Source organism: Vidua macroura, chromosome 24 (assembly GCF_024509145.1).
Source record: "Vidua macroura isolate BioBank_ID:100142 chromosome 24, ASM2450914v1, whole genome shotgun sequence".
Classification (NCBI taxonomy): domain Eukaryota; kingdom Metazoa; phylum Chordata; class Aves; order Passeriformes; family Viduidae; genus Vidua; species Vidua macroura.
In genome coordinates this window covers 2,128,206-2,143,076 of record NC_071594.1, presented here as the reverse complement: position 1 = coordinate 2,143,076, position 14,871 = coordinate 2,128,206, and the positions used below count along the sequence as shown (strand labels likewise).

Genomic DNA, 14,871 nt, shown 5'->3' with positions numbered 1-14,871 from the left:
GGCTCCAGATCCTCCACCTACTACCCAGTCCCCCCATAAACAGCTCGCCACTCACTCCAGATGTTCAGGAGCCTCTCCTGACACCTGTCCCCAAGCTGCTCCATCATTCTTTAGCCAGCAAGAAGTGGGGAAGCAAAGAAGGGAACAGGCCCTGTCTGGGGAGTGCAGCACTCACCAGGAAGCACTCACTGGTCCCATCCATGGATCTGTCCTACCTGTGCCCCTCTGACACCTGCAGGGTGCAGGCAGTGCGGGGGGAGTTCCCAGGCTCTGATACTGACCCTGGAGCTGTCAGTAGCTCCTCTCCCTTCCCTGACGAGCCCTGCTCTCCTGCAGAGGGCTCAGGAGGATTCAGCTCCAAAAGTGTCCAGTGTGTGGTTGGGCAGAAACTCAGCAGTTGGGCAGATTGAAGCAGCAGCAGCAGAACTGGGTCACAGCAGGATGTGACCCTGCGAGAGTGGCCAGCAGACCCATCCCTGCCTTTCCACGGCAGGATGTACTGAAGGGTTTGAAGAGGAACTGGTTTTTTTCAGGGAGGTAATGCATTATATAAATCTTCAAAATGCTCCGTGTTGGTGCTGGAGATGAGAAAATGTCTAGGCTCCTGCTGAAGGCAAAACAAAGGGACAAAATGTTCTGCCTGGGAGGAAGCAGGTATGGATTCTCCCTGGCCAGCAAGAGTGAAGCTTTGCTTCATTAATAATCCAGCAGAAAATGCTATAAGGCAGAATTAAGGGTGAGTTTTCAACAGAGAATGTTCCCATCCAAGACTTAAGAATTGACCAAAGACCCTATTAGTGGGTTTTTATTTACCTCTTGAACTGTTCACAAGGACTGTAACAATGAGACACCACTCCAGCCACCAGCCCTGACCAACCAGCCCAGCCCAGCAGCAGCTCGGGCCACAAGCTGGAGACATCAGCTAATGTTGTGCCACTCAGGGGTTATGGGCTGGGGCCCTCGTCAGAAGTGCCCATCTCACGTTAATGTGATGAGGTGAGAGCAGAGGATTTGCATCCTGCACCAGCCTCCCCAGGGCAGGCAGAGGATTCACCTTCCCCCTCCATCTGGCTGGGATCTCGCCCTGTTGCGGCGCGTTTGGGGGAACCCTCCAGGGTGTCCCCAGGAGGCCCCCCAAGCTGTGAGTTGGCTGGTAGCAGCAGGCAGGCAAGGGGACTCCACACGGCTTCTGAGGGTGCTCATTAGATGAGGGTTAATTGGGGTCCTACCCCCGGGAGAAGCATGGTTTCTGAGGGACAGGGGGAAAGAGGGAGTGAGGGGGAAAGGGGAGGGGGAGAGAGGGGCCAAGAGAGCACCGGCCACGAGAGCCGGCTCAGAGAGAGAGCCCCGTCCCCCCGGCACACTTAACAGGGAGATTCAAAGTGGGCACGGAATAAGATTGGGCCAATGGGATTACAGACACATGATACTTCAAGGGGGGATCACAGGCTTGGAATAAACTGTACATTTTTGAGGGGTGAGACAGAGCATACCATTTGGCTAAAATATAACACCAGATCGCCCCTCACAGCCTGTGTTACCCCCAAAATGAGGATTTGCACACGTGGTACAACCAGGCAGAACCTTACAAATGTGTCACTGCACATTCTGCTACAGGCTGGGAGGGAAAGGCCTCCCCCACTGACCCTCCTGCAAAGCAGATGCGTGGGCAGGAGCAGAGCTTTCCTGGCTGGTCTGCTATTGTAAAAAATGTGGCGAACCCCGGCTCAGGGAAGAAATGATGAGGTCTGGCTCCAGATCAGAAGGCTGAAGGATAGCTTTATTAAAACTATACAATATTACATTAATATACTATTTAAAGAGATACTGTAGTATTCTACACACTTACTTCTTACTTACCTAACTCAAACTCGTGACTCTGCTGAGAGCCCGAGGCACAGCTGGATCCAACTGGTCACGGACCCCAAACAACCTTCACCAGAATCCAACCCAGCAATCATTTCAGGTAAACAATCTCCACACCACATTCCACATGGGGGAAACAAAGGAGCAGAGACAAAGATTGTTTTCTCTTCTTCTCTCTGTGCTTCTCCTGAGAGACAGAATTATGTCTCTCTGTCTAGAGAATGTGAATGTCACAGTCTGGAGCAGGAGTGACCCATGGGGAGGCTCTGAAGCTCTGGAGAGAGAGAAGTGACACTGGAGTGGACTGTCCCTGCTCAGGTGCCTCTGGGTCAGCCCAAGTCAGCTCCCAGGGCAGGGATGGCTTTCAACTCCCAGGAATGTTCTGGGGTGTTTTTCTCAAAGTGGTGTTGACACCTACCTGAGCAGGAAAGAGCTCACAGAATCCAAAGATAATTGTACTTGGGAAGGGCAATCTGGTGGTCTGTAACCCGGATCCAGTTTGGATCAGGGTCTTTTGAGTCCAGAGCATCTCCAGGCATGGGAGTTCTGTGACTTCCCTGAGCCCCCAGACAGGTGGCTGTGGCTGTGGGACAGGACTGGACCCTGTCCCCTTCCCGTGGCTGGTTTGTGCCTGGCTCAGGGCAGCCCCAGGGCTGCTCAGTGGGCACTGCTGAGCTCCTCACCTCCTCGTGCTCTGCTCCCCTCTCGAGCCCTGCTCTGGCTCCCCACACACGCCCAGACAGGGCTCAGGAGCTCAAATGCCCCAAACTCTGCCCCTGCCTTAGGAACACCTGCACAGGACCAGGGGAGTGGGCTGATGTCTCCCAGCTACACTCACACCCCAGCTCGTGTCAGCATCGCCCAGGGCTGGAGCCTGAGGGGAGCAGCTGCATTCAGCAGATTCCATTGTCGTACTACAACACCAAATAACCAACACATTCACATTAGATGTAAAAGAGGGAAAAGAGAGTAAAAGGAGGGAACTTTATTTCTGACTTTGTAATATATAGGATTTTAAAAGTGGTAGTGGGTTGGAGGATGAAATTGTTACTTTTCTAACTACACTGGTTAAACTAACAGTTTATTAATTTTCTCTTTTTACAAAGGATAATGTAAAACAATCATTATTTACGTGAACATGCTGAAAAACTCTAGTAGAAACATGTAAACATCAGAAGGCATAGAAAACTTTTAGAAGAACTTTAAAACTTTTAAAAGAACAGGGGGACATTTCATTGCTGCTGAAACCCTCACCTTTGTTTAGTGAATATCACTTAATATTTAGTGACTATTTACCTCAAATATCAGTTCCCATTTCTGGCTTCTCCTGAGGGCTCTTGGCAGCAGGCAGTCAGGAGTGAGACAGCAGGAGGATGGGGCATATTTACACCAAATCAGGACTTTTCTGGGATCTGGCCTACCTTCTAAAGAAGCAGTGGCTCAGTCAAAAGGCCTCTTTCAATCTTTTCAACACTAACAGAGGAGCATTAGCAGCATCCCAGGGCAGCACAGAGCCAGAGTGGCTCAAAGGTGCTCAGTGAGGAGCAGCAGAGTCTCCTGGGCCCCAGGACCTTGCCCCCAGCAGCGCTGCCTGTGAGCCCTGGCACTGCCTCCTGCTCTGGCCAGGCTCTGTGGGGTCAGGCTGATCTCTGCTTTCCTCTCCAGGAACACACGCTGCTGCCAGTGTCAGCCCCTTGGCCCTTTCAGGGCCCTCTGTCCTCCCCTTCAAGGGGGTTCTCTGTGTGCCAAGCAGCCACGAGAGCAGCCCGGGCTCTCCCAAATGCCGATGCAGCCACCACATGCAAAGATGAGCTGCAGCTTCACAGAATCCCAGGGTGGGACAGCTGGGAAGGGACCACAGTGGCTCGTCTGGTCCCACCTCCCTGCCTGGCACAGGATTGCTTCCAGATGGTTCTGGAATATCTCCATTGGTGGAGACTTTTAAAGGGAGACAATTTCCCTTTGTCCAGCATCAACTGAGCTCCTTCTCCAGTCACGGATTCAGTCATCTCCAGACTCCCACACCTAGGAAGTGACTGTCCCTCATGGTCCCTGCGGGCAGGCCGTGACAGACACAGCACTGCCAACTCCCGCCAGTCCAGGATCCCCGGGGAACCAGAAAATCCCAGACTGGTTTGGGTGGGAAGGACCTTAAAACTCTTCCCATTCCCCCTGCCATGGGCAGGGACACCTTCCACCATCCCAGGCTGCTCCAAGCCTGGCCTTGGGCACTGCCAGGGATCCAGGGGCAGCCCGTGCCAGGGCCTCAGCCCGCGCTGGGGTCTCAGCCCACTCCCAGGGCAGGATCCCAGGGCAGGACTCCTGGGAGAGGATTCCCAGGACGGGATCCCCAGGATGGGATCCCCAGGGCAGAATCCCCAGTGCAGGGTTCCTGTGCAGGATCCCAGTGCAGGATCCCTAGGCCAGGATTCCTGTGCAGGATCCCAGTGCAGGATCCCTAGGCCAGGATTCCTGTGCAGGATCCCTAGGCCAGGATTCCTGTGCAGGATCCCAGTGCAGGATCCCGGTGCAGGATCCCAGTGTGGGATTCCTGTGCAGGATCCCAGTGCAGGATCCCAGTGCAGGATCCTGGTGCAGGATCCCAGTGCAGGATCCCTAGGCCAGGATCCCAGTGCAGGATCCCGGTACAAGATCCCGGTGCAGGATCCCAGTGCAGGATCCCAGTGCAGGATCCCGGTACAAGATCCCGGTGCAGGATCCCAGTGCAGGATCCCAGTGCAGGATCCCTAGGCCAGGATTCCTGTGCGGGATCCCGGTGCAGGATCCCAGTGCGGGATTCCTGTGCGGGATCCTGGTGCAGGATCCCAGTGCGGGATTCCTGTGCGGGATTCCAGTGCAGGATCCCAGTGCAGGATCCCAGTGCAGGATCCCGGTGCAGGATCCCAGTGCAGGATCCCGGTGCAGGATCCCGGTGCAGGATCCCGGTGCAGGATTCCGGTGCAGGATCCCGGTGCAGGATCCCGGTGCAGGATCCCGGTGCAGGATTCCTGTGCAGGATCCCTAGGCCAGGATTCCCAGCCCGGAGCTCCCGGACCCTCCCGGGGATGGGGAGCGGGGCGGGGCCACCACCGCCGGGCGGGGTTACAACAGTGACGTCACTCGCCGCTCTGCTGACGTCACGCCGCCGGTCACGCCCCTCGCCATGGCGGCGCCCTGCGCGGAGATGGAGCCGGCGGCGCCTCCGGCCTCTCCCCCCGCTCCTCCTGCGGCCGCGCCGGGCTCGGCCGGGCTCGTGTGCGCGCAGGGCCGCAACCTGCGGGCCGTGCTGTGCCAGCGCTGCGGCTCCCGGGTGCTGCTGCCCGGCGCCGCCACCTTCGCCCGCCGTGAGGTACCGGGGGGTTCGGGGGAGGGGCGGGCGGTGCCGGCCCGGCGGTGACGGCCCCGTGTTTCCGCAGCTCCTCCTGCCCGCCATGAGGAAGAAGGCGGCGGCGGCGGCGGCGGGAGGCGGCGGGGACGTGCTGCGGGAGCACTGGCTGGTGCGCGACATGTTCTCCTTCGAGAACGTGGGATTCACCCGCGACGTGGGCAACGTCAAGTTCCTGGTGTGCGCCGACTGCGAGGCGGGGCCCATCGGCTGGCACTGCCTCGACGACAAGGACAGCTTCTACGTGGCGCTGGAGCGCGTGGCCCACGAGTGACGCCGGCCCCGGGCTGGGAGCCGGGCCCGGGAGCCCCGACGGCCCCATGGGCGGGCAGCCCTGCGGACTGACCGCGGCTGCTCGCCCCAGAGCCCCACTGAGCACGGCCCGCCTGCCCCGCGGCCCGGCTGGCCACAGCTTGCCTGCTCCCCGGTGTGACTGACCCACAGCTCAGCTGGTCGCCCCATTTCCCAGATCCGCAGGCTGAGCAGCGTCAGGAATTGCAGCCCTGGCACAGCCAGCTCCTCGCCTGCACCCACACGGGAAGAGTGTTGGTGGTGGGAAGGTCCCTGTGCCCTGCAGGGACAGCTCACCCTGACATTTTTGCCTCGTAGCCCAATCTGCCCGAGTCTGGCTGCTCTACCACTTCCCTGGTGGCTGCTCTACCACTTCCCTGGTTGCTCCAGGGGGCTGAGGTGTCTCTCCTGCTGGTGGCCCTGTGACACCATGTAAATGGGAGCACTGGGACAGGGCAAACAGGAGGACAGGAGTGCTACAGTGAGTCATCCTGGCAGCTGAAACTGTCTGACCTGCAGCCAGAGCAGTTCCAGGGCTTGAGGCTGCATCTTCTGTTGATTTTCAGAAGGAATGTTTGCTGCCCCAAACTCTAACATTTATGTTCTCCAAAACCTCATCCCACCTGACAGCTGTGGCACCTGAAGTGAGTGTAAGGCATTCCAACTAACATGTGCATTTCTATTAACTGAGTACTTGGGAACAAAACACAGGTAGAATGTGCAGACAGCATAAGCTGACAGAGCAGCAAAAAAAGAAAATGTGCCAAACCATAGAGCTTTCAGGCAGCAAGAGTGAAGAGATTCCAGCCTGAAAAGCATCTGAATCATTCGACAGGCAGTGCTGAAGCATGTCAGAACATATGTGTGTGTGTTAAACAGTGATATCAGGAAGGAATTTCTCTTCTGTAAAAGCTGGTGGTAAGAGTAATCTGGGGTATTGTGACCAGTTTTGGTTTCTGCCTTTTGAAAGCTGGGCACTAAGAGCTAATTAAAAATGGAAGGAGGCTGCAGCAGCCATGGTTCTCCCTGCATTTATCACTGCTGGTAATCGTGGCCCAGCTCATTCTCCATTGCTGAGCCCTGTGTGAGTGACAGAGCAGCTCTCCAGGGATGCTTTGGGGTCCCTGGTGCTGTGCCTCACTGTGGGACATATCACTGTCCTCTGCTCGTGAGCATTGGGTGCTAACCCAGCTGTGAAGGCTTAGCTGTCACCCTGCTGGGTGATGGACTTGCTTGTGCCACCAAACTCAAGGTGGGGTGTCGGTGTGCTGCCCCAAGGCTGTGGGAAGAGCCTTTCCCTTGCCCCTCTAATGAAACCATTTTGCTGGCAGGGCTCTGTAGGGCAGGCACAGCCTCAGATGAGTCTCCCAGAAGAGGCATCATGACAGCAGGAGGGGCAGAAACAAGTCCCTTCTTCCTGCAGTGCTTGAGCACCTGCACTTCAACAATTTGGAGACACTGCCTTAATGTGTGGCCTGTTCTGGGGCTGCTCTGTCAGGAACCTCTGCTGTGGGCAGTCAGGATTTATCAGGGCAGGGAGAGAGGCAGAACTCTGCTCTGGGGGCTGAGGGCCTCGCTGGAGCAGGAGGCAAATCCTGTGCTGTGTCCTTGCTAAATGTGTCAGATGGACATTTGTCATAGAAACTGCTTCTTCCCTCCTGCCCTTCCTGTCTCTCAGCCCTAAGCCCAAGGACTGCACAGGTTCACCAAGGAGATGTACCTCAAAGGACAAGAGAGCTTCACTTGGGTTCTGCACAGGCACGGCAAAATGGTGGGATCACATCACTAGTTTCACACTTTCATTTGGATTCTTGTCTCTTAGGATATGTGTTCTGACCTGTAATACCCCACTTACAGTCCATGTTACTTAAATATGCTGCACTGCACAAGTCTCATTTTGAAGGAGCCACTGTGCAGAACAGACTGGAAATCAGCTTGAGTAACACTGAGTAAATGACCTCCAAGAAATGGTACTTGTGGATTCCTGAGTAGTGGGTGGCACTGGGAGGAGCTGGGGGGTGGTGGCAGCTTTCCCTGTCAGTAGAACACCCCTGGAGGGATGGGAGAGTCAGGTCAAAGCCTTCACGTTGGAATTTTCAGGCAGCTGAAATCCACCTCAGCACAGCCCTCAGAGTGCTGGGAGCTCCTGCTCCTCTTTGCTGGGAGAGGGGAGCTGAATCCTCCACGGATCCAGGTCTGCTTTCTGCTGACTCTTAAATATTAAATAGGATCACATAGACTTGAAATGCTAAGAAGAAATGAACAGTGTGATGGGAATTCTTGGGAAGAAGCTTTTGTACCATGAGATCTTGGGCATCATTCAGCCTCAGGTAGGGTCTTGGGTTCCTGCAGCTTGGAGAGGCCATGAGAAACACCCCTGCAGTGCTGGTGGCACGGGCAGAGACCTGGGGCAGGTGATGGGACACTACACTACTGAGTGCAGCCCAGCTCTCAGTACCTGGGCTAATTCATGTTCCCAGAGGTGACTGAGAATTTCAGGGGGGTGTGCAGGAGGTGGGGAAAAGGCAGCACACTGTGTGGAATTTGAGCTCAGGCAGCTCCACGGAGCTTTGGGGGAGGAGTGTCCCAGTCAGCAGACATGGCCTGGGGGAAGAGCAGCTGCTGCTCACTGGACACATCACCAGGTTTGGCATCTGCTGAAGCTGCACCGTTCCTGTGTCAATGAGAGCTAATAAAAATTCACATAGACTCACAGATATTTTCCCTGCTTTTTATCCAGCATGTTGAAAAACTGTTTTCCAGTTGCTTGTGGTAACTCCTAGAAAATAAGGGTAGACAGCCCTCAGGCATGGGGAACATTTACATAGGACCTGGGAAAGCTCATCTTGCATCCTGTCTTTCTCTGTCAACACCAAGACAGTGCAGAAACTCTTATTTCCACATGTAGGCCACTTTAAATTAATTTGAAAATGGATTATTGTATTTAATGTCTGCACAGATTTGACTCCTGAGACCATCCTGTGTTAAGATGTAGCAGTGCCTTGAGAGGGAACAGTAACAAACCTGCTCCTCTGCTCCAGACAATCCCTCCAGCAAGGTTCAAGGGGGCAAATGATAACAATTTTGTCTAATTGCTTCCCAGTGTGGATTTAAGGCATGCCTGGTTTGTATGGGTCAGGGGTTTATATGCCATACATGTGCTTAGGATGGTTAAAAGCAGACCTTGCTCCACACTTGTTCTGATATTGGGATGGGTTCACAGCCCAGAGCCATGGTCTGGGTCTGGCTGAGATTGGCAGCTCCTGTAGCTTCACCTCTGCTCCCATTCCCACCCAAACCTCCCACTCAAGCAGCTGCTGAACCCTTTGTGTGTTCCATTTGATAACTTAGGCTAAAGCTTCCTTTCTTGGCTGCTGGGTCGACACATGCAGCCTGTGAGACGCTCCAGGGGCAGTGGCAGGATGGAGGCCATCCCTCCTTTTTGGCAGCTGCAGGCTGTGAGATCAGCTGAGCTGACCTGGGGAACTGCCACAAGTCATGCCTTGCACAGAGGTCACAGTCACACTCTTTCTTCCCTAAATGAGTTATATTTCACTGAATCAGGTAAGTGATGCATGGAGCAGGGGCTGGGATTCAAGGCTCCCTCTTTCCCAGTCTCTGCAATCAGCAAAAGGCCTGGGTACCTGGGCCTGCCAAGGCCTGAGGCCTCTCCTTGGTTCCTCACCTGTTACTGAGGGAATCTTCAGCAGGGCACTGGTGACAATGTGAGCTTTGAAGCAGTAGCTTGGAGAACTTTGCTGTTTGCTCCCTGCTGTGTCCTAGGGCTCTCCCATCCAGCTGTGTCCTCACGGAGGAACCCAGCAGGGGTGAAAGTGAGATCACTGCAGCACCTGCACAGCGTCTCTGTGGGACCTGCTGCCTGCAGGTGTGGGGGGGAATGGCTCAGCAGTATTCAGAGAAGAGCTGTGGCTGATGAAAGCAGGGCCAGCTTGGCCAGGGAGGTGGTTGTGGTGTTCCCTGTCCTGCACAGCTCACCTTGCTGCATTCCCTAAACCTCTGTGTGAGCAGGGATTGCCCCATCAGCACAGGCAGTTCTGCAGGGAGCTGTTCGGGGGAACAGGGATTTCTGAAATGTGTTATGAATTTCTCTGAAGGTCTTTTTACATATCTGACATTACACTCCCTGGCAAGAAATAGGAGGAAAGGAAACAATTGAGATTAAATAGCTTCAGGGTTCTTGGACAACTGGTACAGGAAAAGCATCCCTGTCTCCCACAGAGTCAGGTTAATACAGGCCAAACTCCAGAATCAAAGAAACACTAAAACACCAAGTATTTTTCCAAAAACCCACCAAGTATTTTGAAGCTGGTTGGGGACACAAACCACAGTAGATGAGTGGAACTGGCCATAAAAATGCAGAGAGAACATGAGGGCTTTTATCAAAGCCAGGTTTGTTCTCTTTCAACCAACAGTTTTATACATTTCAGCATAAATACTTGAGTGCTGAGTTGTGAGGCAGCCAGGTCCCTCCGGTGCAGCTTTGGTATGAGCACAGCTGGGCCCCTCGGTGACAGAGAAGAGGGAGATGGCAGCCCAGCAATCCAGGTGAGAGTTACTGACCTGTGGGGCTGGATGGAGGAGAGAAGCCAGTTTTCACAGGAATATGCTTTGGGGTGAGTGCCCCAGCACCTGAAAATGACCCAATCTTACATAAAGTGAAAATCAAGTGCTTGGCACCCTTTGTGCAATCCCTGAGGAAGAGTGAGCAGGTTCCAGGGTTGCTGAGATAACCCTTCCATGCTCTGAGAGGGGGAAGCAGCTCTGGAAAAAGTGTGTCTTGCATCTTTGCTAAAACTGAAGGGAGTGTGGCACAGTCCATCCCAGTGGTTGCTGCAGTTTGGCTTTTCAAGTGCTGCGCATCAAACTCTGGGAGAGCTGCAGGGGTGGGAGCACGTGGGGGGAAGATCTGTCCCTTGAGCATCCCAGGGCCATTTCCTGGGAACTTAAGACATGAACTACTCAGATACAGCTTCTGCCTGGAGAAAACCGTGCCAAGGAGGGAAGGGCACCTGCCTATCAGCCGTGTGGGCTGAGCTGGGCGGGACAGCCCGGGGCAGGTTTGGAGCCCAGAGATGCAGCTGGACCTGGCAGAGGGGCTGTGCTGCCACAGCAGCCGTGCAGCCGCACAGGAGGCCGAAGCAGAGAGCCAGAGCCGTGTGTTTCCAGCAGCCCCGCCTGTGTGCGGCAAGACAGGGTAGAGCTGCCGGCGGGGTCTGTCCCTCACAAGCCTTTCAGGGTTATTTGTGTGTTGATGGGATCCGAGTGTCCCTAGGGCGAGAGCTGCGCAGGGAGGATTCCCTCGTGGATGTGCTTGTCCCCGCCTCTCCTCGCTGGTGAAGCAGCAGGGAGTGTGTGTATGCTCAGCTGGGCTTCTGCTCCCATTTTCATGTTCCTTATCTTCCAGGAGGCTCTGAATTCCCTGCGGGAAGGCAGACAGTTGCTGTAATCGCTGTGCGTGCAGAGGCAGAGCGCTCTGTCTGCTTGCTGCCTGGAGTACCCTGTGCCATTGTTCCAACCCAGCTGGAAGAGATGCCCTGAGAGCAGAGGAAAATGAGCAAAGCCGTGTCAGCACAGGTATCCTTCCCCTCCTGAAGCAGCTGGCTCTGCACGCTGCCTGGAATGCTGTGAACAGCCGGTTCTTTCCATGGCAAACATCCAGACCGCAGCTCGTTGCAGAATCGCTGGGTAATTTGGAATATCTGGCAGTGGAACATGAGGACATGGCTTCAAGAACTTGTTGCCTCGTGCTTTCCTGTTCTCTTGGAGGACTTGGTTTTCTCTGCCAGGCCATGGCAGGTCCAAGGGGCTGGCACCAAAAAAGGCCAGGACTCGGCAAATAGAACCCAACTGCCAAAGAGAAAGGGCGCTTGGAGAAAGGAGCAGCTTCAGGCTCCAGAGGGAGGGATCTCCCTTGATGAGGAACACCCAAGTGTGAGGGCTGTAGCTATGCATCAGCAGCGACTTGGGGGCTCTGTGCCCTCGTCAGCTCAATCCCTGCTGCAGCCACAGGTGTCCCAGCCTGGCTCTGGTGCCAGCGCTCCACAGGCCCTCATGATGCCAGCACTGCTTGGGGGGATCTGGTTCCTTCCCTTTCCTCAAGGCCTCTGCTACTATATGGGGATTTCTCTTGGAAACCCAGTATGCTGGCACCAAAAGGGAATGTTTTGTGGGTAGCTGGATGGTACCTGGGACACAGTTCCTGATTTTGGGAGAGGTGATGCCACAGTGCCCAGTGCTGCACATACTCAGGGCAGCACAACATAAAGTGCAGCTTACTGGGACCCTCTGGCTCATTCCTTGGCACCCCCTCCCCGCTTTCACAGACAAACTAGTTTGTGCTGCTGATCCAGCTAAACTGATGTAAAATTGGTCTTGGCACAGAGGTCAGTGAAAAGAGGCTGTTTCCATGTGCAGCTGCACCACAAGGCCAGTGCAGAACTGGGTGCACTGGTTGTAGCGCAGTGCACCTGCACAGCACCTCTGCCTTGTCCATGCATCCCTCTGCAGGACCACCTGGAGCTCTCCAGCCACGTCAGTGCCTACACTGCTTCAGCTCCTCAGGGCTAATGGGGTCATGAGTGCTCAGCTCTGTCCTGGTGCCCTGCTCTAATCCATCGGCGTAACCATGAATTCCCAGAGGGTCTCAAGTCTGAGACAGTGGACTGAGGAGTTTCTGTTCCTACCTGCTTTACTGGTCAGCAATCCACAGGATTCTCAGTACAGCCACCCCATGTGTGCTTGGGTAGCAAGAACCAACTCAGGTCTGTGACACTTCCCCCAGCCTCTGCTGCCTGGCCATCACAGATGGAGGAGTCTGGACTGTGAATGTGTCATGGTTTAACTCCAGCTGGCAGCTAAGCAGCAACACAGCCCCTCGTTTCTCCCCGATACTGTAATGGCAAGAGAAGTGGAAGGTGAAAATGAGAAAATTAGGGGGTTGACATAAAGACAGTTAAATAATGAAAAATAATTTTTTTAAAATGTAAGGGGAGAAAACCAACAAATAGAGGAAAATAGAAACCAAGAAAAACAAATTATATAAGAAAGCAGCTGCTCATCACCAACTGCCTTAAGCCTGGCCAGACCCCACCATCCCCTCACCTTCTGTTTCAGGGCTGAGCATGGCATCACATGGTCTGGGATATCTCCATGGTCAGTGGGGGACAGCTGTCCTGGCTGTGTCCCCCAAGCTCCTTGTGCATCCCTGGCACAGTGCTGGTGGGTCAGGGTGAGGGGCAGAACAGCTCCTGACTCAGCTCCTGACTCAGCAGGAGCAAAATCATCCCTGTGGGATCAGTGCTATTCTCAGTACAGATCCCAAACAGCACCACAAGATGCTGTGGAGAGCTGTTACTCTGCCCCAGCCCAAACCCCTGCAGGATGTGAACTGCTTGCCACACTCACTCACTGCACCTCTGCCAGGTTCCATGGTCAGAAGGACCTCATGACACGGTCGGTACAGATGGGAATGTCCCAGCTCTGGGAATAGGAATGAGCTGGTCCCTGGTGCTGCTGCCTGACCAGCAGGGAGGGGAAGCTGCACAGCAAGACAGATCTGGCTTTATGAGTGATTTTGGTTACCCACACTAAAAGAATCACAAAATGGTTTGGGTTGGAAAGGACCTTAAAGCTCATCTTGTTTCCACCCCTGCTGTGGTCAGGGACACCTTCCACTATCCCAGGCTGCTCCAAGTCCTGTCCCACCTGGCCTTGGACACTTCCAGGGATGGGGCAGCCACAGCTTCTCTGGGCAACCTGGGCCACCTTCACAGAAAGGAATTTCTCCCCAGTGTCCCACCCATCCCTGCCCTCTGGCAGTGGGAAGCCATTCCCCCTCATCCTGGCACTCCAGGCCCTTGTCCAAAGTCCTTCTCCAGCTCTCCTGGAGCCCCTTTAGGCACTGGAAGGAACTCTAAGGTCTCCCTGGAGCCTTTTCTTCTCCAGGTGAACACCTCCCAAAAAAAGCCAATTAATTGCCCTAAAAGAGAGACCAATTCCTCTAGCAGGGCAAGAGAAGATATGTTTTCAATATCTAAACCAAAAGTTGGTGTGGAGAAGACAAAATTTATAGGCTAGGGACAGTTTACTCCCTACAAGTAACAAACTCAACCTGGTACAGGTTCAGGTACCAAAGTCTGGCATCATTTGAGACAGGGACACTGTCCCTGGCATCATTTGAGACAGACACTCCAAAGCAGAGAGGCCACGGCCCAGTCGGTGAGTTCCTCAGGAGGGCTTTGAATTCTAAATTAAAAGCAACTGTACTTGCTAGAGAAGCTGTTTCAGCTTTGACAAATGGCAGGTGGAGGTTTGGTGCCGCAGAGCAGCAGGGAAAGGCAGGAAAGCAGCACTGAAAGAGTCTGGGCTGAAGCAGTATTTAAAGTGAGCAGGGATGGGAGCAGCCCCTCCAATGTGGGCTTACAGAGAACAAAAAAAAATTGGGCAGGTAGTGAAGTCCAGGCTTGCAGGAGCAGGATTAAAACAGTTGGATGAACAAATAATCTAAGATTTAAAAGCAGAGAATGTACTTAAGGTCATTAAACCAGGCTCTTATTTAAGGATTACCTCCAAGAAGCCAGGCTAATAGCATGGTGAGGTTACAAAGTGATCAAGGGAGAAAATGCTGATATTAATCTTGCTCATGGAATGTTAATCTGTGGGCAGAGAGTGCTGCAAGTACTCCAACTGTCATGGAAGGAACCTCACAAACAAAAACAGAGCCCAGCCCTTTGGGGTTCCACTCTGGAAACTCAGACACATCCTGCCACTTAATTGGACACTCCCTGCGGGGGCAGGATCGGGTATAAACAGGGTTTAATCATATAATTAGAGATGCGCCTACTGCACACGTTCAGGGTTCTGGAGGCCTTCCCTTGTACAAACCACTCTGGCTATGCCTTCTGCCTTGTAGTTCCTGTATTTAAGGATTCCCAGCCCATCTGGATCAGGACTGTTTAGAACAGGAATGAATTCAGTGCTAGTTATGAATAGTTTTCAGCTCTAAATGGAAGATTTATCTTGGCACCCAGCAAACATTCCCAAAACCCTTATGGAGTATCTATGTCCTCCCATCAAGGTTTGGTCTGAGGTCAGAGGATTAAGCATTCTCCCCAAATTGTTGCTCTGTTTGTTGCAATGCAGCAGTTGAGATAAAATGTGCAGGTCTGTGTGATGAGATAGAAGGTTGTTGTGGTTTAGAAATTCTATTCCCCAATTCAGTGTCTTCACCAAGACTCCCCCAAACCAGATGCCTCTCATGCCCCCCTTCCCCTCCACCTTCCTGCTCTCAGGAGGGGATGGCATTGAGA

At 53.8% G+C, this 14,871-nt stretch overlaps 1 protein-coding gene across 1 annotated transcript; it reads left to right on the top strand.

The window, feature by feature from the left end:
* Positions 1-5,024: 5,024 nt before the first annotated feature.
* Positions 5,025-6,552, top strand: RABIF (RAB interacting factor). The gene is made up of 2 exons (XM_053998418.1): positions 5,025-5,215; positions 5,283-6,552. Exons 1-2 carry the CDS (start codon positions 5,030-5,032, stop codon positions 5,523-5,525), a joined length of 429 nt encoding a protein of 142 aa, XP_053854393.1. The 5' UTR covers positions 5,025-5,029; the 3' UTR covers positions 5,526-6,552.
* Positions 6,553-14,871: the final 8,319 nt, after the last annotated feature.

Excerpts from the sequence above, each read along its gene's own strand:
- RABIF (XM_053998418.1), top strand. The coding sequence starts at position 5,030 with ATGGCGGCGCCCTGCGCGGAGATGGAGCCGGCGGCGCCTCCGGCCTCT. Across the intron at positions 5,216-5,282 it reads CCACCTTCGCCCGCCGTGAG|CTCCTCCTGCCCGCCATGAG; the intron begins GTACCGGGGGGT and ends GTGTTTCCGCAG.